Below are 25831 nucleotides of genomic sequence, written 5' to 3' on the forward strand. Positions count from 1 at the left end.
ACAGAAACAACTGCCTTGTTTGCAAATCCTAGACTTTGAATTCAGAAGGCTCTACATTTTTAAAAATCAAATTTCATGAGTATGTTTGTTAGGTGTTTGGCACTTTAAACACTAGCAAGGAGGATACATAGAGCAACTCAGTCTATCAGTGTCTATTTTTTTTTAAATTTATTTTATTTATTTATTCCCTTTTGTTGCCCTTGTTGTTTTATTGTTGTAGTTATTATTGTTGTTGTCGTTGTTGGATAGGACAGAGAGAAATGGAGAGAGGAGGGGAAGACATAGAGGAGGAGAGAAAGATAGACACCTGCAGACCCGCTTCACCGCCTGTGAAGCGACTCCCCTGCAGGTGGGGAGCCGGGGTTCGAACCGGGATCCTTATGCCGGTCCTTGTGCTTTGCGCCACCTGCGCTTAACCCACTGCGCTACAGCCCGACTCCCCAGTGTCTATTTTTTCTTCCTCTCCATACCAGTGTAATTATGGGAGGAAATAATTCACTTTTATCATAAATCTATCAAATATAAAGTGGTAAAAAAATAACACTAGAAAGAATCTTATCATTTTAAAAGTATTTCTCTATTTAATTGGCCCCACTAGTTTTGTTGCTGTTTTATAAGTAATTTTTTTAGACTTGTAAATTTAAGAAAGGCCTGTGGTAGCTTAAACCAAAAGGGTATCATTTTGATGAAAACAAAAAGTTATATAATCCCCAGCACAGTATGAAGCATATGGTTGGAAAATAATGCTCAAGTTTTAGGATCTAAAATAAAGGAAGTGATGGGAGAAGACGGGGGTATAATAAGAAACCACACTGGCTCATTTAAAATGTTTAAGAATGCTATATAACAGATTGATAGTTCCTTTGTAATGAGCTGTAAAGGGTAAGGATATAAAAAAATACCTATAGTGGGCATTTTTAAAGATACATTGGAAAGATGAAACAGTTTTGTCTCAGGATTCTGATATTATAATTTGCATCTTTGTCTCAGGATTCTGATATTATAATTTGCATCTTTGTATGCAGTCATTCATTCATTGTGTTTCCTTGAGGGTGCTGTGACCTTTTATCTGGAGTAAAGTCTATAATTGCATTTATTTATTAAAATATCTCTCAAAGTATTATCTGAAAGAGATAGTTGACATGATGAGTTATAAGCCAACGCTGACAGATTTTGACCAGGATGTGGATCTAATTCTACGCTAGTAGTAGAGAAAGGTAATGACCTCATGTTCAACTTCCTCCTCAGTGATTATCTTCCAACCTGAAGTGAGGGAAGAGGCCTGCTTGCTTTTTGCTTTATTTCCATTTTCTGTAACTGAAAAAAATGTCTTTGAATAACATTTTGGAGAGGTGATATCTTTCTACACAGGAAAAGAGAGTCCTTTTCAGTATTCCAATGGAGGGGTGGAGATATGTTATTATTTTCATGCTTTTCTTTCTCTGACCCTAATCTGCTATTAGCTCCATATTTGCTACTTTATCGGAATTCACTTTCATGGCATGGTACAGTTTGGCGATCAAAGTCTTCCATCATCCTTATCAACCTTCTTTAGAAGACAACTTCCTGACTTCATTGACATATGTTTCTGCCCTTGTAATTGGGGAGAGGGAAAACACATTTCATTTTCCAATCTCACATCTTTAAGAGTCTCTGCACATTTCTCCTTCATAAAACCTACTTCCCCCTAGTTGTTATGGGTCTTTTACTTGCTCTTGAATTTATAATCTATACCACAGAGCATTGTGCTTATTTACTGTTTGGCCCATATTCCTGTATTTTTATTATTTCATTATCTTTATTTATTTATTGGATAGAGAGAGCCAGAAATTGAGAGGGAAGGGGAGAGAGAAAGGGAGTGAGACAGACACCTGCAGTCCTGCTTCACCACTCATGAAGCTTCCCTTCTGTAGGTGGGGACCAGGGGCTTGGACCCAGGTCCTTGCACATTGTAACATATGCACTCAACCAGGTGCAGTACCACCTGGCCCCAGCCCATACTCCTTTTAGTTTCAGTTATATCTATGAGTTTTCTCACTCCAACTGGATAATTAAGATCTTTGCAAATTTACTTAATGTAATACTTTTCATATATCTATTGCATATATGTAGAGGGGCTAGGAAGAAAGCAAATTAACATTTAAGTAATAGTTTGTACTAGGAATTTATGTAAATTTTCTGGCATTAAGGATAAATTTTTGGCTTCCTTCTCTTGGGAAAATTGTTGCTCTGAGAAAGACTGGGTGAGGGTGGGGGTAGATAGCATAATGGTTATGCAAAGAGAATCTCATGTCTGAGGCTACAAAGTGCCAAGTTCAGTGCCAAGTTCAGTCCCCCGCACCACCATGAACCAGAGCTGAGCAGTGCTCTGGTAAAGAAAGAGAGAGAGAAAGAAAGAAAGAAAGAAAGAAAGAAAGAAAGAAAGAGAGAGAGAAAGGGAGAAAGAAAGGAAGGAAGAGAGAAAGAAAGGAAGAAAGAAAGGAAGGAAGAGTAAAGAAAGGCTAGGTGAGACCTGAGTGTTGGGAAGAGGTCAGTTTCCCAAGAAATGTTTCTTTATCCCCAACTGAGGCTGCACTGGGGAAAGAACTAAAGACTCACAAAGATGTCTCTGACCCCACTACACCTCTTTTCATATGTTTCACTTATCTTTAAACCAAAGAGGACTATGAAATAGCTTACCTGGGAGGATGCTTGCTTTGCAGTGCCTGCAACCCAGGTTCAAACCCCAGGTTTATGGCACTGGGGGAGGGGTCTGGTCTTTAGTGTCTCTCTGTGTGTCTGTCTCTACCTGAAGTGGCATTGGCAAAAAAAACAGGGAAAGTAATGAAAAACAATGGACACTAGTACTGCAAAGTCAAAAAGGATAGATTGAGGTTTCGTATTTCAATGTTATTTGCCTTTTATTACTTACTATTTTTTAAGAGCAAATTTTAGACATTTTAAAAATTATCTTTATTTACTATTGGACAGAGATAGCCATAAATTGAGAGGGAAGAAGAGATCAAATAGTAGAAAGAGTGGTCCGGGAGATGATGCAGTAGATAAAGCATTAGACTCTAAAGGATGAGGTCTGGAGTTCAATCCCCAGCAGCACATGTACCAGAATGATGCCTGGTTCTTTCTTTCTCTCCTCCCATCTTTCTCCTTAATAAATAAATAAAATCTTAAAAAAAAAAAAAAAAGTAGAGCGAGGGAGTTGGGTGGTAGCACAGCAGGTTAAGCGCACATGGCGTGAAGCGCAAGGACTGGCCTAAGGATCCTTATTCGAGCCCCCGGCTCCCCACCTGCAGGGGGGTCACTTCACAGGTGGTGAAGCAGGTTTGCAGGTGTCTGTCTCTCCCCCTCTGTCTTCCCCTCCTCTCTCCATTTCTCTCTGTCCTATCCAACAACGACATCAATAACAATAATAACTACAGCAATAAAACAACAAAAGGGAATAAATAAATAAATATATTTTTTTAAAAAGTAGAGAGAAAGAGAGACACCTGAGGTTGGGTGGTGGCGCTCCTGGTTAAATGCAGATATTACAGTGCTCAAGAACACATGCTCAAGTCCCCAGTCCCCACCTGCAGGGGGAAAGCTTCACAAGTGGTGAAGCAGTGTTGCAGGGGTCTCTCAGTCCCTCTCTCTCTATATCACCCCCTTCCCTTCAGTTTTTGGATGTCCCTATCAGTAAACAAATAATATAGATAATAAAAACTTAAAAAAAGAAAGAAAGAAAGCAAGACATCTACAGCACTGCTTCACCACCATGTGCACCACTACCAGGCCTTCTAGGCTTTTTGCCTAGAATAAGCAAGATAGACTCAACCCATGTTCTCTAAGATCTTACTATTATTATTATTGATTTGATATCTAGCAGGAACATTGGATTAAATCAATAATCCTAGCAAGAACCAACTGGTATTATAGTGGAGAGAATTGAGGGAGTGGGCACTATGTGTGTTAGGGAGTTCCTCCTGAAGAAATAGTTTAAGGGGAGGGGGTAGATAGCATAATGATTATACAAAGAGACTTGTGCCTGAGGCTCCAAAGTCCTAGGTTCAATCCCCTCCACCACCATAACCATAAGCCAGAGCTGAGCAGTGTTCTGGTTAAAAAAAAAAAAGGAATAATATAAGTACATGCCTAAAATATTAAAGGTGGGGGGAAGAGAAAAGGCAAAGGAAGTAACGTGTGAAGGCCAAACAGCAAAGGGCACAGCTATGCTGTATGAACTGTTAGGCACTTAGGACTGCTTCTTCTTCTAGCGTTTGCCCTTCTTCCGTAGCCAGTCAACAGCGTCAGGTTGAGCCTGATGTAAAGTTTCGAGACCTCCTTTGAATCTGGAGAGGTGGCAGTCGTTGACTATGTGGGTCATAGTCTGTCTGTAGCCGCAGGGGCAGTTCGGGTCGTCTCTGGCTCCCCAGCGATGGAACATAGCGGTGCACCGGCCATGGCCTGTTCGATAGCGATTGAGGAGGGCCCAATCATAACGTGCTAGGTCAAAGCCGGGTTGACGCTTGCAGGGGTCTGTGATGAGGTATTTGTTCTTGACCTCAGTTGACTGCCAACTCTGTTTCCAAGAGACTGGAACAGAGAAGTTCAGTGTAGGCATAGGGGACCAGATTGGGTGATGAGATGTCAAACGTTGGACAGGGTGGGCGAAGATATCCGCGTATATTGGCAGGTCCGGTCGAGCGTAGACGTGGGAAATGAACTTAGATGATGCCGCATCCTGACGAATATCTGGCGGGGCGATGTTGCTAAGGACTGGCAGCCATGGAACCGGGGTGGAACGGATGGTTCCAGAAATTATCCTCATGGAGGAATATAATTTGGAATCGACCAAGTGGACATGGGGGCTACGGAACCATCCTGGGGCACAGTATTCTGCAGTGGAATAGCATAATGCCAGAGAGGATGATCGTAGTGTGGAAGCGCTCGCGCCCCATGAGTAGCTGGCCAGTCTTGCAATGATGTTATTCCTCGCGCCCACCTTTGCTGCAGTTTTTATGAGATGATCGTGAAATGACAGAGTGCGATTGAGAGTAACGCCAAAATAGACTGGCTGGGCTTCATGCCGGATTCTCGTATCGCCAAGCTGCACATTAAGCTCACGCGAGGCCGAGGCATGGTGTAGATGGAAAACAGATGATACCGTTTTTGCAGTGCTAGGGATTAGTCGCCATTTTTTACAGTATCAGATATCAGAGACATGTCTTTTGTGAGTGTTTCCTCGAGGATGTCGAACTTGGATGCCTGAGTTGCACAGCAGATGTCATCGGCGTAGATGAACTTCCTTGAAGAAGTTTCTGGGAGGTCATTGATGTAAATATTAAATAGCGTAGGAGCCAGAACAGAGCCCTGGGGGAGGCCACTTGAGACAAGTCTCCATCTGCTAGACTTGTCACCCAGATGCACCTGGAATCTTCTGTTTTGGAGAAGAAACGATATAGTGTTGGCCACCCATGGAGGCAGGCATCTTGAGATCTTGACTAGGAGACCACGGTGCCAGACCGTGTCATAGGCTGCTGTGAGATCAACAAAGACAGCACCCGTCTTTAAATTCTTCTGGAATCCATTTTCAATGTAAGTTGAGAGGCTTGTTCGCAGGTAGCTCTTCCTGGGCGGAAACCAGCTTGGGCGGGTGATAGGAATTTCTCTGTAAAATGAGAAATACGTGACAGAAGCAGCCTCTCAAGGAGTTTGTAACACACGGAGAGGAGAGAAATTGGTCTATAGCTGGCGGCCAGTGTTAGGACTGCTGAAGCAGTGGAAAGATAGGAAGAAGTGAACCTAGAAACAGAGGCCAGGTCATAGAATACCTTTTTAAATATACATTTCTGGGTGGAGGAGATACTATAATGGTTATGCAAAAGGACTCTCATTCCTGATGCTCCAAGGTCCCAGGTTAAATACCCTCCCACCCCCTTGTGTGCCACCACCATAAACCAGAGCAATCCTCTGGTTAAAAAACAAACAAACAAAAAAACATGGTGATGAGGGAAGTGGCGCAGTGGATAAAGCTTTGTACTCTCAAGCATGATATCCTGAGTTCACATGTACGAGGGTGATGTCCAGTTCTTTCTCTCCTCCTATCTTTCCAATAGATAGAAGTCAACCTATATCTAAGACTGCTGGGGCACTGTAGTGATTAAGGGTTTGTCTATGGTGACACACAGACCTTTGGTGACAGAAATGGTGAGAAACTATATTCCAAGAAAGAAAGAAAAGAGGGAAGGAAGGAAGGAAAGATAGAGAACTGGGAGATGTTATACATGTGCCAACAGCTGTATTTATTGTAATCCATTATTCCCTCTAACACAAATTAAAAAAACAAACAGACAAAAAAATAAAAACAGCACCAGGAGCAGTGGATTTGAATTTGTTCTACTGGCAGAGTCCCAGCACTAATCCTGGTGGTAATAAAAGAAATAAGGAAGCAGGAGGGAAGGAGAAAGGAGGGGAGGGAGAGAAAGAGGGGAAAGGAAGAGGAAGAAGGAAGAAAGGAAAGGAAAGAGAAGGTGGGGAAGAAAGAAAAAGAGTTTATCATCTGCAGCACTGCTTCTACACTTTTCTACACTTGTAAAGGTTTTCCCCTGCAGGTGATGGCCTGGGACTTGAACCTGGGACCCTGCACATTGTAACACATGCACTCAACCAGTTACACCACCAACTAGCTCCTTATGGAATATTTCAAACACACAAAAATAGAAAGGGGTTAATTTAGTTAACCTCCCTTGTAACCCCACTACCCAATTCCCGCAATTATCAACATTTCACTGTTTCATTTTCCCCAGACTTTTTTTTTTTTTTTTTTTTAGCTCTTCCCATTGGAGTTTATTCTCAACCAGAGCACTGTTCAGCCTGGCTGTTGGTGGTGCTGGGAGTTAAACCTGGGACCTCCTACATGCATGCTCTGCAGGTCCTGTGCAACTTGGTGCTATTGCCTTAGCCCCTGGTGTGTTTGTTTGGTTTTATCATAGCTGGGCCATCATTGCTTTGGAATGACTTTTAAAATTTATTTGTTGGGAGCTGGGCGGTGGCACAGTGGGTTAAGCACACATGGCACGAAGCACAAGGACTGGTGTAAAGATCCCAGTTTGAGCCCCTGGCTCCCCACCTGCAGGGGGCCGCTTCAGAAGTGGTGAAGCAGGTCTAAAGGTGTCTCTGTCTTTCTCTCCAACCCTCTCTCTCTTCCCCTCCTCTCTCGATTTCTCTCTCTCCTATCCAACAACAACAATAGCAATAACAACAATAAACAACAAGGGCAACAAAAGGGAAAACAATTTCTGTCTTATCAAATAAAGAAAAAAACCCAGAAACAAACAACAAAAAAGAAAGAAAGGAAGAAAGAAAGAAAGAAAAGAAAAGAAAAGAAAAGAAAAGAACCAGAGTATCACTCTAGCATATGTGATACCAGAGGTTGAACTTGGGACTTAATGCTTGCGAGGTCAAGATTTTATTCACAGTGCTACCTCCCAGGATAACATTTTTAAATAGAGAGAAGCAAAGGGAAAGAGGGAATGATACCAGAGCACCAAAGTTTTCCCCAGTACAGAGAGGGTCCTGGGCTTGAATCCATGTTGCTAGAATTACAAAGCAGGCATCCTTCCAGGTGTGCTCTCTTTCTGGTCCTCAGAAAATTAAAAAAATATATATTATCTTTATTTATTATTTGGATACAGACAGCCAGGAATCAAGAGGGAAAGGTATGTTAGGAAGAGAGACAGACACTTGCAGCCCTGCTTCACCAATCTTGAAGCTTTCCCCCTGCACATGGAGACCAGGGACTTGAACCTGGGTCCTTGTGCATTGTAACATGTGCGCTCAAGCAGGTGCACCACCACCCAACCTTCAATGGAGAATTTTTAACTAATTTTTTATTGCAATAATTATAGATTCATATCAGGTTGTATGGAATAATATGTAAGAATCTTCTGTATACTTAACTCATTTTCTGCCAGTAGGGTAATATAAACCACCTATTCAAGTTTTTCCATTTTTATTCTAACTTATTTATATATTCTGTTAAATTTTATTGCATCTGTACATTTGTGTGACCACAGTGAAGATACTGAATATCCCTGTTCCCGGAGGACCTCTTTCCTTGTTCTTGTGTAACCTTACCCTGTGGTTTGTTCTCTCCATATATCTAATCCCTGGCAATATATATCTATATTCCATAACTAAAAATTTTCACACTAAAGTCACTAGGGAAATAGTTCTTAAATACCTTCAATTTTTTTTTTTTAAATCTTATTTATTTATAGGGATAGCAGAGAAGAGAGAGAAAAACCCAGACATCACTCTGGTACATGTGCCGCTGGGAATCAAACTCAAGACCTCATGCTTGAGAGCCCAACACTTTATCCACTGCCCCACTCCTAGACCACAAGCATATATATATACTTTTTTTCACCAGAGCGTTGGAGGAAATTGAAGCTGGTACTTTGCAGACTCAGACAAGGGTCTCTTTGCACAACTATTATGCAATCTATCATCTGCTTAAACTTTCTCCCCCCTTTTTTTTCCTTTCTTCTTTCTTCCTCCCTTTCTCCCTTCCCCCTCCCTCCCTTCCTTCCATCATTCCTTCTTTCCTTTCTCTTTCCCTCCCACCTCCTTATTTTTTTATTGCTCTATTTCTCAGACATAGTACTAAAAAAGTGTGAACTATATAAGAAGAAAAATAGTTAAGTTGGAACTAACCATAATTTCAATTTTTTACTCTTCATGAACAGAAAAAACAAACAAAAATAAGCTACAGCCTAGGATAAAATATTAGCAAATGACCTAACTAAAAAAGAACTACGGGGGCCTGGCGTTAGTGCAGTGGGTGAAGTGCACATGGCGCAAAGTGCAAGGACTGGCTCAAGGATCCCAGTTCAAGCCCCCGGTTCCCCACCTGCAGGGAAGTCGCTTCACAGCTTCACAGGTAGTGAAGCAGGTCTGCAGGTGTCTACCTTTCTCTCCCCCTCTCTGTCTTCCATTCCTCTCTCCATTTCTCTGTCCTACCTAACAATGACGACATGAGTAGCAACAATAATAATAAGTACAACAACAATAAAAAACAAGGGCAACAAAAGGGAAAATAAATAAAATATAAAAATTAAAAAAATAATAATGTTTAAAAATATTCTTGGTATTAGTTATTCATTTTGTTAATTTTTGCCTGATAATTATGACTGTTCTCTCCTTAATTCTTCCCCTTCAGTATAGCTTAGATATTGTTGTTCCACTTGAACTTCTTGAATGAATTTTTTAAATATTTTATTTATTTAGTAATGAGAGGGATAGGAGAGAGAAAAGGATCCAGACATCACTCCGGTACACTAAAAAAAAAAAAAAAAAAGTGGTCCGGGAAGTAGCAAAGTAGATAAAACATTAGACTCTCAAGCATGAGTTCGATCCCCAGCAGCACATGTACCAGAGTGATGTCTTCTTTCTCACTAATAAATTAATAAAATATTTTTTGGTGTATTGCACCAAAGTGAAATACTCTGGGGTAGGTGTGTGTGGAGGGTTTAGGTCCTGGAACATGATGGCAGAGGATCTAGTGGGAGTTGTATTGTTATGTGGAAACTGGGAAATGCTATGCATGTACAAGCTATTGTATTTACTGTCAACTGTAAGACATTAATTGCCCAATAAAGAAATCAGACGACCCCACCAATGTGTCCTGGAGCCCTGCCTCCTCAGAGCTCTGCCCCACTAAGGAAAGACAGAGACAGGCTGGGAGTATGGATCGACCGGGCAACGCCAAGGTCCAGTGGAGAAGCAATTACTTCTGCACCTCATAATGTCACTTGATCCATACTCCCAGAGGGCTAAAGAATAGGGCAGCTATTAAGGGAGGGGATGGGATCTATAAGGTGTCTTTTAAGATTTATTTATTAATGAAAAGGAGAGAGAACCAGAACATCCCTCTGTCTCACAGGATGTCAGGGATCCAACTTGGACCTCATGCTTGGAAAAAAATATATATTTTTTTCCCCTCCAGGATTATGGATGAGGCTCAGTGCCTGCACTAAGGAATCTACTGTTCCTGGTGGCCACTTTTTCCTTTTTTTTTTTTTTTCTTTTTGTTTGTTTGTTGTTGGATAGGACAGAGAGAAATCGAGAGAGGAGGGGAAGACAGAAAGGGGGAAAGACAAGGGCAACAGAAGGGAAAATAAATAAATATTAAAAAAAAAAAGAAAGGGGGAGAGAAAGACACCTGCAGACCTGCTTCACCGCCTGTGAAGTGACACCCCCTGTAGGAGGGGGGCCCTCTGCTTGAACCCAGTCCTTATACCGGTCCCTGCACTTTGCTTCATACTATGTGCACTTAGCTCAGTGCACCACCGCCGCTGGACTCCACTTGAAAATCTTTAAACTCTTCCCCATTTTGTTTCCTGTTCAAGGAAAGGAATTAGAGGGAATAACAACACTGACTCTTCTTGTATTAATGATTGAATTCAGGTCTATGCTGAGGGAACTTGAATTCCTTATAAGTACTGCACACTAGCCGATTACACCACTGGAGCTACAAGGAATCTGAATTTCTTTTGGTTGTTTGTTGTCCCCAATCTTAGCTGCTTCAAGGGAGATACTTGGGAATTTTGGGATTTTTTTTTTCAACTTTCTATACTACTGCTAACATTACAGGTAAGTGGCTCATTCTATAAGAGATTTACATAGACCCTAGTATTTTCTTTCACTTAGTTTAAAGCTATTCTGTTTAGAATGTACCTCTTCAGATGTGTTATGTGAGATTACGACATAATAACGGTACTATATTTTACACTTTCTTTATGCTTGTTTGAGTTTAGGAATGGACTTTCAGTAAATCTGTGCATAGGAAATTGTTTTCTTAGAAGTCTTTTCTTATTTTTATTGAATGTTTAAAGAAAAGCTCTATTCTTCAGTTGTGTTAAAATGTCTTGATTTCAGTGGTAAAATGGATAAGTAGACTGTGTCTTTTTAATTGCAGGTTGGAATTCGAGGTACCGACATAGTAGTGCTTGGGGTAGAGAAAAAATCTGTTGCCAAGCTTCAAGATGAAAGAACTGTGAGGAAAATTTGTGTCCTTGATGATCATGTCTGCATGGCTTTTGCAGGTATTGCAGAATAAGGACATAGAGACTCCTAGTGCCTGCATCTTGCATATGTGCAATCCCACCACTCCCAGGCTGGCTTTTTCATTTGCATTTTAGAGGAGACAGAGATATGTTTATTTGCCTTTTGATATTTTCCCATTTCACCTTTTTATCAATGAAATTTTTTTGTAGTATTGTTTAGTGTGTACTTTATTTTCCACTAGTTTTCATTCTGCTGTTTATTTCTAGTTTTATTCCATTTAGATAAGAAAAGATAACAAAAAATAATTTGGTTGTGATAAGAAAAATTATTTTTGGACCAATTAAAAAAACACAGGGGCGGGGGTAGATAGCATAATAGTTATGCGAATAGACTTTCATGCCTGAGGTTCCGAAGTCTTGAGTTCAATTCCCCACAGGACCATAAGCCAGAGCTGATCAGTATTTTATATATATTTGATCAGCATTTTATATATATGAAATCAGTAGTTATGGGACATTGCAAAATCAATGTAAGAAGAAAAAGTTATAGTTATAAATAGTAAATTTTTTTTCCCTCCAGGGTTATTGCTGGGCTCGGTGCCTGTACCATGAATCCACCGCTTCTGGAGGCCATTTTTATCCCTTTTGTTGCCCTTGTTGTTGTAGCCTCGTTGTGGTTTTTATTATTGCCATTGTTGATGTTGTTCGTTATTGGATAGGACAGAGACATGGGGAAGACAGAGAGGGGGAGAGAAAGACACCTGCAGACCTGCTTCACCGCCTGTGAAGCGACTCCCCTGCAGGTGGGGAGCCGGGGGCTTGAACCGGGATCCCCACTCCGGTCCTTGCACTTTGCGCCACATGTGCTTTCCCCACTGCGCCACCACCCGACCCCCAATAGTAATATTTTTTTAAAAAAGAAGAAAAAGCAAAGCACAAGGACCAGCATAAGGATCTCGATTCGAGCCTCCAGATCCCCACCTGCAGGAGGGGAGTCGCTTCACAGGTGGTGAAGCAGGTCTGCAGGTATCTGTCTTTCTCTCCCCCTCTCCTCTGTCTTCCCCTCCTCTCTCCACTTCTCTCTGTCCTATCTGATGACAACAGCAATAGCAATAATAACAATAGTAGTAATAACAACAAGGGCTACAAAAATGGAAAATGCTTCCAAAAGCAGTGGATTCATAGTGCAGGCACAGAGCCCCAGCAATAGCTCGGGAACAAATAAAATAAAATAAAGTAAAAATTAAAAAGAAGAAAAGGAGTCCAGTGGTTCGGGAGGTGGCGCAGTGGATGAAGCATTGGACTCTCAAGCATGAGGTCCTGAGTTCAGTCCCTGGCAGCACATTTAAAAAAAGAAGAAGAAGAAAAAGAAGAAGAAAAAGAAAGAAAGAAAGAAAGAAAGAAAGAAAGAAAGAAAGAAAGAAAGAAAGAAAGAAAGAAAATGAGCCCAGGCAGTGGACTCACACATTTCCTTGCATAAGGACTCATATTCAAACTCCTAGTACCACCACCTTGCAGGGGAGAAGCTTCACAAGGGGTGAAGCAGTGCTTCAGATGTCTCTCTTCCTCTCTATGTCCTCACTCCTTCTCAATTTCTCTCTGTTGTATCAAAAGGAAGAATTAAAATAATAGCAGTAACAATAAATACAAACAAAGAAGGGATGAGGAGATAGCATGACTATACATAGACTTTCATACCTGGGGATCTGGGATTCCCAGGTTCAGTCCCCAGCATCACCATAAACCAGAGCCAGGCAGTGCTGCAGTCTCTCTTTGTATCTTTCCTTCTTTATTTCTCTCATTAAAATAAAATTTAAGGAGGCCAGGTGGTAGCACAGCAGGTTAAGTGCATATGGTGCAAAGCACAAGGACAGGCATAAGGATCCCCATCTAGCCCCCAGCTCCCCACCTGCAGGGGGGTGGCTTCACAAGTGGTGAAGCAAGTCTGCAGGTATCTTTCTTTCTCTCCCCCTGTCTGTCCGTCTTCCCTCCTCTCTTGATTTCTCTTTGTCCTTTCCAACAACAGCAATAGCAACAATAATAATAACAACAATAAGGGCAACAAAAATGGCCTCCAGGAACAGTGGATTCATGTAGGCACTAAGCCCCAACAATAACCCTGGAGGAAAAAAATAATGATTATAAAAATTAAATTAAATTAAAAAAGAAGAGGATGTTCACATATGATATGATACGGTGTATGCTCATTTAGGTGCACCACTGCCTGGCCTTTAGTTCACAGATGATATGATCTTGTATGTAGAAAACTCTAGAGGGTCCCATCGGTGGTACACTGGGTTAAGTGCACATAGTAAGAAGAGCAAGGATCCTCACGGGGATCCTGGCTCAAGCCCCCGGCTCCCCACTGGCAAGGGGGCCCCTTCACAAGGGGTGAAACAAGTCTGAAAGTGTCTTATCTCTCTCTCCCTCTCTCTGTCTTCCCCTTCGCTCTCAATTTCTCTCTGGCCTATCCAATAATAATGGGGGAAAATGGCCAACAGGAGCAGTGGATTCATATTGCCTACACAGAGCCCCAGTGATAACGCTGGATGCAAGAGAAGAGGAAACCCTAGAGATACTAGAAAAAAAAAATTGTTAGAGCTGATAATAAAGTTGAGCAAAACAGCAGGAAAAAAAAACACAAAAATTAGTTGTCTTTGTGTATACAAATTATCAATAATATGAAAAAGAAAGTTGAAAGAAGTAATTCTGTGGGGGAGATAGCATAATGGTTATGCAAACAGGCTCTCATTCCTGAGGCTACCAAGCCCTAGGTTCCATATCCCACCACCACTACCATAAACCAGTGATGAGCAATGCTCTAGTAAATAAATAAAGGAAACTTAAAAAAAAAAAAAGAATTAACAACAATAAAACAACAAGGGCAACAAAAATGGAATAAATAAATAAATATTTTTAAAAAAAAGAATTGTGGGAGTCTGGCGGTAGCACAGCAGGTTAAGCACATGTGTTGCAAAGCGCAAGGTCCGGTGTAAGGATCCCGGTTCGAGCCCCCCCCCCCCCCAGGGTCGCTTCACAGCTGGTGAAGCAGGTCTGCAGGCATCTATCTCCACACACCCCCCACCTGTCTTCCCCTCCTCTCTCCGTTTCTCTCTGTCCTATCTAACAACGACGACATCAATAACAATAATAACTACAACAACAATAAAAAGACAACAAGGGAAACAAAAGGGAAAATAAATTTAAAAAAAAGAATTGTACTTAAAATAACATCACAAAGAATTACAGATAAAGCAAGTAGATATAAGAAATACAAATAGACGGAGTCGGGCGGTGGCGCAGTGGGTTAAGCGCACGTGGCGCAAAGCGCAGGGTCTAGCATAAGGATCCCGGTTCGAGCCCCGGCTCCCCACCTGCAGGGGAGTCGCTTCACAGGCGGTGAAGCAGGTCTGCAGGTGTCTATCTTTCTCTCCCCTCTCTCTCTGTCTTCCCCTCCTCTCTCCATTTCTCTCTGTCCTATCCAACAACAAAGCAATGTCAACAATGGCAATAATAACCGCAACAAGGCTGCAACAACTAGGGCAACAAAAAGGGGAAAAAATGACCTCCAGGAGCGGTGGATTCATGGTGCAGGCACCGAGCCCAGTAATAACCCTGCAGGAAAAAAAAAGAAAATACAAATAGGCAGTCGGGCGGTAGCACAGTGGGTCAAGCGCATGTGCAAGGACCTGCTTAAGGATCTCGGTTCAAGCCCCCTGCTCCCCACCTGCAGCGGAGCCGCTTCACAGGCTGTGAAGCAGGTCTGCAGGTTGTCTATCTCTCTCTCTCCCTCTCTGTCTTCCCCTCTCTCTTCATTTCTCTCTGTCCTATCCAACAATGAGAATAACAATAAAACAATAAGGGCAACAAAAGGGAATAAATATTAAAAAAAAAAAAAGAAGAAGAAGAAGTTGTATTGCACCAAAGTATAAGACTCTGGGGTGGGTAGGTGGGAAGAATACAGGTCCAAGAAGGATGACAGAGGACCTAGTGGGGGTTGTATTATTATATGGGAAACTAGGGAATGTTATGCATGTACAAACTATTGTATTTACTGTTGAATGTAAAACATTAATTGCCCAATAAAGAAATTAAAAAAAAAAAGAAAATACAAATAGATAAAACATTTGTGCACCGAAACTGTAGAACAAACAGTACTGCAAGAAATTAAAGGTGTGGCTCAGGAAGTAAGTAAAGCAGTGGATAAGGTGTTGGACTCAGGCATGAAGTTCTGAGTTCAATCCCCAGCATTACATGTGCCAGAGTGATGTTCTGGCATCTGTCTGTTTTTATTTCAATAATAAATAAATTAACCTTTATAAATTTTAAAAAATAAATTAGACAAACTAATGGAAATACTTCCCTGCTTATGAATTAGAAGACTTAATATTATTAAGATGGGGAATGTTATGCATGTACAAACTATTGTACTTACTGTTGAATGTAAAACATTAATTCCCCAATAAAAAATAATAATATTAAGATATCATTATCAAAGCAATCTGCACATTCAGTGCAGTTCTTGTCAAAATACCAAAAGCAAATAAAAACATGGGCAGGGGTAGATAGCATAATGGTTATGCAAAGAGACTCTCAACGCCTGAGTCTCCAAAGTGCTAGTTTTAAGGTGCAATATCCCCCACACCACCATAAGCCAGATGAGCAGTGCTCTGGTTAAAAACAAAAAACAACTTCCTAAAATTTATATGGTAGCACCAACATATAAAGAGATACAAAGACTGACAGAATAGCATAGAGGACCAACAACCAAGAGATAGCTCAGTTGATAGAGTACACACACTTTACTAGGACTGAGGGCCTGAATTTGTGCACTCAGCCCTAAAGTAAGCTTCCTGAGTGGTGTTGTGTTCTCTCCTTTTTTCTTTCCTTTCTTAATTTCCCTCTCTCTTTTCTTTTTCTTTCTTTTTTAAATTTACCTATTTTGGATAGAAACAAATTGGGGGGGGGGGAATACGGAGAAGACACAGAGAGAGACAACTGCAGCTCTGCTTCACCATTTGTGAATCTTTCCCCCCTGCAGATGGGGACCAGGGGCTTGAACCTGGGTCCTCATGCATTGTAATGTATAGGCTCAACCAAATGCAACACTCCCTGGCCCCTTGTCTCTCTTTTTCTCCTGCTATGTTACTGAGTTGAAAGGAAAAGAGTCTACCAGGAGCAGTGGAATCACCCAGCCAGAAAGCCCCAGTGGCAAAAAAGGGAAAAATAACTCTTATACATACAATCAAGTCATTATCTTTATTTTATTTTATTTTATTATTCTTATTGTTATTTTTGCCTCCAGGGTTATTGCTGGGGCTCAGTGCCTGCACTCGAATCCACAGCTCCTGGAGGCTATTTTTTCCCTTTTGTTGCTCTTGTTGTTTTATCATTGTTGTGGTTATTATTATTGTTGTCATTGATGTCATTGTTGTTGAATATGACAGAGAGAAATGGAGAGAGAAGACAGAGAGAGGGAGAAAAGATAAGACACCTGCAGACTTGCTTCACCACTGGTGAAGCGACCCCCCCCCCCTGCAGTTGAGGAGCCAGGGCTCGAACTGGTATACTTACTCTGGTCCCTGCACTTTGCGCCACCTGCGCTTAACCCACTGTGCTACCACCCGACTCCTTAGGGAGGTAGAGTTTTATATGAGAGAAAAGTCAGAGTCCCCACTTTTTTTTAAATACTTATTTATTCCCTTTTGTTGCCCTTGTTATTTTATTGTTGTAGTTATTGTTGTCGTTACTGGATAGTACAGAGTGAAATGGAGAAAGGAGGGGAAGACAGAGAGGAGGAGAGAAAGATAGACACCTGCAGACCTGCTTTGAGGCTCCCCTGCAGGTGGGGAGCCAGGGGCTCGAACCAGGATCCTTACACTGGTCCTTGTGCTTTGTGTCACGTGCGCTTAACCCGCTGCGCTATTGCCCAACTCCCAAGAGTCTCCACTTTGGTAGTGCAGTGCTAGGGATTGAACCAGGAACCTCAGGCATACTAGACAGACCTTTGCCCTATAACTGATTTATTTCTCCAGGTTTATAAATTATTTTTTATTTTATTTATTTATTTTTGCCTCCAGGGCTATTGCTGGGGCTCGGTGCTTACACGACAAATCCACTGCTCCTGGAGGCCACTTTTTCACCTTTGTTGCCATTGTTTACTGTTGTGTTGCTATTATTGTTGTCATTGCTGGATAGGACAGAGAGAAGTCGAGGGAGGAAGGGAAGACAGAGAGGAGAAGAGAAAGATAGATACCTGCAGACCTGCTTCACCTCCTGTGAAGCGACTCCCCTGCAGGTGGGGGGGGGCTGGGCTCAAACTGGGATCCTTATGCTGGTTCTTGTACTTCATGTCATGTGCGCTTAACCCGCTATGCTGCCACCTGGCCCCCTACAAATTTTTTTAAAGTATTATTTTGGGGGGGGTTGGTGGAGTAGATAGCGTAATGATTATGCAAAGAGACTTTCATCCCTGAGGCTCCAAAGTCCCAGATTCAATCCCCTGCACCACTATAAACCAGAGGTAAGCAGTGCTGGGGGGGGCGGCATTTATTAATAAAAGGGAGAACAGGGGCCAGGTGGTAGTGCACCTGGTTGAGTGCACATGTTGCAGTGCACAAGGACCTGGGTTCGATCCCCTAATTCCCACCTGCAGAGGGGAAGCTTTTCGATTGGTGAAGCAGGTCTGCAGGTATCTGTCTCTCTCTATATCTCCCCTCCTCCTCTCAATTTCTGGTTGTCTCTATCCAATAAATAAATCAAGACAATACAATTTTTTTTCTTGAATGGAAAAAGAAAAAATGGAGAACAGAGAATCACTCTGGCACATACAATCTGAGGGGTCAAACTTGGGACCTCATGCTTGTTAGTCCAGTACTTTAGCCACTATACCGCCTCCCTAACAACTATAGAAATTGTTGTTGACAAGGTTACCAAGACCATTCAGTGGAAAAAAGTTAGCCTTTAATAAGTGAATAGAGAATCTACTCTCAGGGCAGGGGTAGATAACATAATGGTTTTGCAGAGACTTTCATAGCTGAGGCTCCAGAATCCCAGGTTCAATCCCTGCACCACCATAAAACAGAGCTGAGCAGTACCCTGGTTTAAAAAAATAAACAGAGAGAAGCTATACTCAGAGGCAAGAGATTGAGGTGTAAGAAGAACCTTACTTAATTTGAGTATAAAGGTAACTCAAGCCAGGGAGAAAACTGTGGTTATTACAGAGATCTTCATAACCGAGGCTCCAAAATCCCACATTCAACCCCCTGCTCATCATAAACTGGAACTGAGCAGTCTGGTAAAAACAAGAAAATTCAAAAAGTCTATGGCTTTAAAGTTTTTTAGGGAAAGAGCAGGGGAATTCTTTTTTTATTTTTTATTTTTTTAAATTTTTACCAGAGCACTGCTCAGCTCTGGCTCATGGTGGTGCAGGGGGTTGAACCCAGGACTCTGGAGCCTCAGGCTTGAGAGTCTCTGAATAACCATTATGCTATCTACCCTCTGCCCATCGTTGTTGTTCATCATTGCTGTATTTATTATTGTTGTTACTGCTGTCATTATTGGATAGGACAGAGAGAAATCGAGAGAGGAGGGGAAGACAAGAGAAACAGATAACTGCAGACCTGCTTCACCGGGGGCTCCATCTGGGATTCTTATGCTGTTCCTTGCGCTTTGTGCCACGTGAGCTACTGCTGCCGCCTGTTCTGGGAAACGGGGAAATTCTTCATGAGATTGTATTTGACATGGTCCAGGAGGTGGCACAGTGGATAAAGCATTGAACTCTCAAGCATGAGGACATGAATTCAAACCCTGGCAGTGCGTACACCAGAATGATAGCTTATTCTCTCTCTCCTCTTATCTTTCTCATTAATTAATAGATTAAATCTTTTAAAAGGGGGCAGAGGGTAGATAGCATAATGGTTATGCAAACAGACTCTCATGCTTGAGGCTCCAAAGTCCCAGGTTCAATCCCCTGCACCACCATAAGCTGAACAGTGCTCTGGTTAAAAAAAAAAAAAAATAGGGAGTCAGGCAGCGGGTTAAGTGCAGGTGGCACAAAGCACAAGGATCCCGGTTCAAGTCCCCGCTCCCCACCTGCAAGGGAGTCGCTTCACAGGCGGTGAATTAGGTCTGCAGGTCTTTCTTTCCCCCCTCTGTCTTCCCTTCCTCTTTCCATTTCTCTCTGTCCTATCCAACAACAACAACAGCAATAACTACAACAATGAAACAGCAAGGGCAACAAAAGGGAATAAATAAATATTAAAAAATAATAAAAAAAGAAAAAATCTTTAAAAAAAAAAGAAAATATTGTTTTTATTTTGCTTTCTTGGATATGACACTAAAATGGAGATAAAAAGGAAAAAATAACTTGGGCTAACTTGAAATTCTCAACTATTATGCATCAGAGCAGTCTGCTGAGTTTTAACAAGCAACTTGTGACCTGGGTAGATAGATCAACGGTTATGCAAAGAGACTCTCTAGCCTGAGAATACAGGGGTCAGGAGTCCAGCGAGTTAAGTGCAGGTGGCACGAAGCAAAAGGACTAGCATAAGGATCCGTATTTGAGCCCCTGGCTCCCCACCTGCAGGGAAGTCACTTCACAGGCAGTAAAGTAGGTTTGCAAGTGTCTATCTTTCTCTCCCCCTCTGTCTTCGTCTCCTCTCTCCATTTCTCTCTGTCCTGTCCAACAATGATGACAACAATAACAACAACAATAATAACTACAACAATAAAATAACAAGGGCAACAAAAAGGGAATAAATAAATATAATTTTTTTTTTAATGTGGGGTTCTGGGAGGTGGCAAGTGGATAAAGGATTGGACTCTTAAGCATGAGATTCTGAGTTCAATCCCTGGCAGCACATGTACCAGAGTGATGTCTGGTACTTTCTCTTTTCTTATTTCCTTAAAAAAAATTTATTATTATTTTTTATTTCTTTATTGAGAATTAATGGTTTACAGTCAACAGTAAAATACAATCATTTTGTACATGTGTAACATTTCCCAATTTTCCGTAGAGCAGTTCAACCCCCACTAGGTCCTCTTCTGCCATCATGTTCCAGGACCTGAACCCTCCCCCCACCCCCAGAGTCTTTTACTTTGGGGCAATACACCTATTTTTTCCCCCTTGATAAATAAAATATAAAAAAGAATAAAATATACGGAATAAGAGCAAATCTTTGCAAAGTTATATATCTGGTAACAGGGTTTGTTTTTTTTTGTTTGTTTGTTTTTGTTTTTTACTTGATAGGACAGAGAGGAATTGAAGGGGATATAGGGAGAAAGAGAGACACCTACCACACTGCTTCACTGCTGTCCCCTGCAGGTGGGGACAGAGGACTGGAATGTGGGTCCACCACTTTTCCTCCTGGTAAAGAATAGTCAAGCTGATAAGGAATCTTCTCCAATCCTGTCTGCTCTGGTAGTAGTCTGCAAATTATGGAAGAGACTGGAGCTGCAGGTGGATGAAGATGAAAGGAGTTTATTTTGGCCGAGCCAATAGTCCAGTTAGCACTGGGAACCCGAGGCCCTGATTGTGAATGCTGATGATTATTTATACTCTAAATCTGGGCAGGGGTTGCGGTAAACATCGATTACAGAAGCAAATGTCAGAAGCGATTAGCTAATTTTAGATGTGGGGGCGGTTCCAGGGAGTGTGGTGGTGCAGGGCTTCCAGAAGGTAGTCATGAGTGGACCACCACTGGGGCATGTTGGTCCAGATAGCCGGCCTGGACTGGCTTTCCCAGTAAGGGAATAGCTTAACTGTTATGCAGATGACTTTCTTTCTCTTTTTCATATGTGTTTATTTCATAGCATTGGAGAAAGAGCAACTGGAGTATTACTTTGGCACATGCAATGCCAACTATCAAAATTTCAACTCCATGTTTGAAAGTCCAATACCTTATCCACTTTGAGACCTTTTATGTGTCACATAAAATATTTTAATATGAGTCTCTGATGTCCTAGGTTCCATCTTCAGTACCACCATAAGCAAGAGTTGAGTAGTGCTCTGGTGTAAAAAAAATTATATCATAAGGGCCAGGCAGGATCCTGCCATGTGAGGATCTGGGTTCAAGCTCTTACTCTCCACAGCGCGAGGGAAGCTTCACAAGTGGTGAAAGAAGTTTGCAGATCCTCCCCCCCAACCTTCTCCTTCTCTCTCTCTCTCTCTCTCTCTCTCTCACACACACACACACACACACACACACACACACACACACACACACACACACACACACACCTACCTCTCAGTTTGTATTTGTCATATATATCCACCAGGAGTGGTGAATTGATCCTGAAGGCAGCCCCAGGCATAACCCTGGGGGAAGAGAAAATTCTATTGTATTTGTTATTGTTACATTGTGTTTTTGATGTTTTCTATACATGTTCTTTGTATCAGTTTGTTTGTTTATACTAGAGCACTGCTCAGCACCTCTTATACTGGTGCAGGGAATTGAATCTAGGACCTTGGAGCCTCAGGCAGGAGAGTATCTTTGCATAACTACTGGGCTATCTCTCCTACCCTGTTACTACTTTCTATGCATGATTCTTTTTATGTTTTTGGTTTTCTTTTTTTAATGCCTCCAAAGTTGCTTTGTAGATAGCATCATGTTTATGCAAAAAGACTTATGCCTGAAGCTATAGGTACCAGGTTCAGTCCCCAGCACTACCATAAACCAGAGTTGAGCAGTGCTCTGATAAAAAATAATTAATTAGTTAGTTAATTAATTAAAGTCTTGATGGCAGGGGGCCGGGTGGTGGCGCACTTAGTTGAGTGCACATGCTACAATGCACAAGGACCCAGGTTCAAGCCCTGGGTCCCCACCTGCAGGGGGAAAGCTTCACAAGTGGTGAAGCAGGGATGCAGGTGTCTTTCTGTCTCTCTCCTCCTCTGTTACCTCCTTCCCTCTCCATTTATGGCTGTCTCTATCTATTTTAGAAAAAATCTTGATGGCAGAGGACCTAGTGAGGGTTGTATTGTTATGTGGAAAACTGAGAAATATTATGCATGTACAAACTATTGTATTTACTGTTGGCTGTAAAACATTAATCCCTCAATAAAGAAATTAAATAAATAAATAAAATCTGACTAGGGCTGTGGATACAGCATAATTGTTTTGCAACTTTCATGCTTAAGGTTATAAGGTCCCAGTTCAATTCCCCTGCCCCCATAAGCCAGAGCTGAGCAGTGGTCTGGCCTTTCTGTGTCTTCTTGTCTCTCACTCTCTCATTAAAATAAAGTAAAATATTTTACAAAATAAAATCTGACTCTTAATGTCACCAGGGTGATTACGGAGGCTCAGTGCCTCTGTGACAAATCTATGACAAATCCACTGTGCTTGTGGCCTTTTGGTTCCTTCTCTCTCCTCTCTACCTCTGTCTTTCCTTCCTTTCTTCTGATAGAACAAAAAGAAATTAAGAGGGGAGAGGAGCCTAGTGGTGGCTCACCCGATTAAGTGCACATAGTACTAAGTGCAAAGACCCGCACAAGGACCCAGGCTCCATCCCCCAGCTCCCCACTTGCAGGGGGATTGCTTCACAAGCCGGTCTGCTGGTGTCTCTCTTTCTCTCTCCCTCTCTCTTCCACTCCTTTCTCAATGTCTCTCTGTCCTATCCAGAGTAATTTAAAAATTGGATGCCAGGAGCAGTGGATTTGTAATGCAGGACTGAGCCCCAGTGATAACCCTGGAGTCAAAAAAGAGAGAAAAATTAAGAGGGGAGACGGGGAGAGAAAAAGACATCTACAGCCCTGTTTCATTAGTGGTGAAGCTTCCTTTCGGCAGGTGGGAACTGGAGACTTAAACCCAAGTCTTTCTGCATGGTAACTTGTGTACTCTGCCTGGTATGCTGCTGCCTGTTCCCCTAATTCTTTTATATATATATATTTACTTATTTTCCCCTTTGTTGCCCTTGTTGTTTTTCATTGTTGTTGTAGTTATTATTATTGTTGATATTATTGATGTCATTGTTGTTAGATAGGACAGAGAGAGGAGGGGAAGACAGAGAGGAGGAGAAAAAGACAGACAGACACCCACAGACCTGCTTCACTCTTGTGAAGCGACTCCCCTGCAGGTGGGGAGCCGGGATGATTGAACCAGGATACTTACGCCGGTCCTTGCGCTTCGTGCCATGCGTGCTTTTTATACTTCTGTAAAGGGACATCATATTTACACTGTAAAGCAAAAATAAGGGATAGAGAGATAGCTCATCTGGGAAGGTGCCTACTTTGCCTTGCCTATGACCCAGCTTCAAACCCACAGTTTCCATCACGCTAAGCAAAGCTTCCTCCTGTTGGCATTTATTGACATCTCTGTTTCTGTCTCTCCTTTATATCTGGGAAAGTTGAACTGGAGTAGTAACAACCAAAAACAAATACTTAGAAATCTTTTCAATCTTTTTTTTCTTTTCAAAAGATTTTATTTATTTATTTATTTTTTTTTTCTTTTTTTTTTTTTTTTCTTTTTTTTTTTAATTTTTTATTTAAGAAAGGATTAGTGAACAAAAGCATAAGGTAGGAGGGGTACAACTCCACACAATTCCCAACACCCAATCCCCATAACCCACCCCCTCCCCTGATAGCTTTCCCATTCTCTATCCCTCTGGGAGCATGGACTCAGGGTCGTTGAGGGATGCAGAAGGTAGAAGGTCTGGCTTCTGTAATTGCTTCCCCGCTGAACATGGGCGTTGACTGGTCGGTCCATACCCCCAGTCTGCCTCTTATTTATTTATTTATTTATGAGAAACATAGGAGGAGAGAGAAAGAGCCAGACATCACTCTGGTACATGTGCTGCTGGGGATTGAACTCAGGACCTCATGCTTGAGAGTCTAGTTCCTTAACCACTGCGCGACCTCCCGGACCACGAAATCTTTTCAATCTTATTATTTACCTGACTGAAGCTTTTAAAAAAATTTTGTATGTTTATTTATTTATTTTTATTATCTTTATTTATTGGATAGAGACGGCCAGAAATCAAGAGGGTGATAGAGAGGGAGAGAGACAGAGACACACCTGTAGCACTGCTTCACCACTCCGCAAAGCTTTCCCCCTGCAGGTGGGGACCAGGGGCTCAAACCCGGGTCCTTGCACATTGTAACGTGTGCTCAACCAGGTGCGCCACCACCCGGCCCCCCACCTTTTTTTTTTTGCCTCCAGGGTTATTGCTGGGGCTCAGGGCCTGCACTACCAATCCAGTGCTCCAGGAGGCCATCTTTCCCCGTTTTGTTGCCCTTGTTGTTTATCATTATATTATTGTTGCTATTACTGTCGTTGTTGGATAGGACAGAAAGAAATCGAGAGAGATGGGGAAGACAGAGATGCTCAGTACTGGGACACAGTGATGCAAAGTGTTGAACTTGTAACCTCTGGCATGCAGTGTGTGTGTGTTTGTGTGTGTGTGTGTTTACTGGAACTCTATTAACTTTTGGCTTCTGATGGTGCTGGGGGTTGAACCTGAGACCTTTGGTGCCTCAGGTATGAATGCCTTTATGCATAATTCTGATGCTGTCTCTCTATACGTTGTGTTCTAACAGGCTGAGCAATTGTCCTGGCCTTCAAATTAAATCTCGATAGAAGTAAATCAGAATGTCATACAAGTGTTAAATCTGTTTTTACAAATGTTTAATACTGAACTTATGCTGAGTAAGAGAAAGGGATTTCATAATAAAGTTTTCATGGTGCTCAAGGCAGAAGGTTATTTATTTATTTATTTATTTTTGTAATGTATCAACTGCTTTTCCAGGACTGACTGCAGACGCTAGAGTAGTAATAAATAGAGCCCGTGTGGAATGCCAGAGTCATAAGCTTACAGTTGAGGACCCAGTCACTGTAGAATATATAACTCGCTTCATAGCAACTTTAAAGCAGGTAAGCCATTATGCCAACATATTTGCTCAAGGTTACTCTTTGTTCCTCCCTCATGGGAACACTACAATCCAGCTATTTGCAGTATTATTAAATGCCTTGTTCTTTCTCATGCTTAGCATCATACTCATACTTCTAGCAATTGGGTGCAAGGGTGAGGTGAGATGACACCTATCTTGGAGATTTGTGGAAACCATTCCCTTGTGACAACAATCAACATTTCCCCAATAAAGTGGGTGAAAGGAAAACAACAACAACAACAACAACAAAAACCCTCATACTTTTATTCTAGTGAAACAGATTGATGTGATCACTGGAAATCTCTGCCAGTAACAACTCTGTGAATTGTTGTTACATTTAAAAGAGCATCAGGGGCCTGGTGGTGACACATCCAGAAAAACATATATGTTCCCATGAACACTGACCTAGGTTTTTGTTTTGTTTTGTTTTTGTTTTTGTACCAGAGCACTGCTCAGCTCTGGTTTATGGTGGTGTGGGGGATTGAACCTGGAACCTCAGAGCCTCAGGCACAAGAGTATTTTTGCATAACCATTATGTTGCCTACCCCCTGTCCAGATTTATGTTTAATCCTGGAGTCAGTCCCTACTTGCAGTGGGGAAGCTTCTCAAGCAGTTGAACAGTGCTGCCAGTGTCTCTTGCTCACAACCTGGGAAGTGGGTAAAGCATTGAATTCTCAAGCGTGAGGTCCCAGTTTTAATCACCAGCATTCCATGTACCAGAGAGGTGCTTCATCTTGCACAGTTTCTCAGCTTCTGGGCAAATATTTTCATAAAGACAGACACCACCACAGCACTGTGGCTTTCTCTGGTACTGTGACATCTGTCATGTAGTAGTGGGGCTTGAACCTGGGATTCTTGAATGGCAGGGCACATGTGCTACCTGGTGATCTAGCTCCTTCTGTCCCCA

The 25831-nt window shown here is 41.9% G+C and overlaps 1 protein-coding gene across 1 annotated transcript in view; it reads left to right on the plus strand.

Moving 5' to 3' along the window:
* Positions 1 to 25831, plus strand: part of PSMA8 (proteasome 20S subunit alpha 8) — a 52505-nt gene that overhangs the window by 2272 nt on the left and 24402 nt on the right. The window contains exons 2-3 of the mRNA XM_007538569.2: positions 10955 to 11081; positions 24783 to 24907. Of these exons, the coding sequence (XP_007538631.1) occupies positions 10955 to 11081; positions 24783 to 24907 (252 nt within the window). The remainder of the gene's footprint in view (positions 1 to 10954; positions 11082 to 24782; positions 24908 to 25831) is intronic.

Source organism: Erinaceus europaeus, chromosome 15, assembly GCF_950295315.1.
Source record: "Erinaceus europaeus chromosome 15, mEriEur2.1, whole genome shotgun sequence".
In the NCBI taxonomy this organism is placed as follows: domain Eukaryota; kingdom Metazoa; phylum Chordata; class Mammalia; order Eulipotyphla; family Erinaceidae; genus Erinaceus; species Erinaceus europaeus.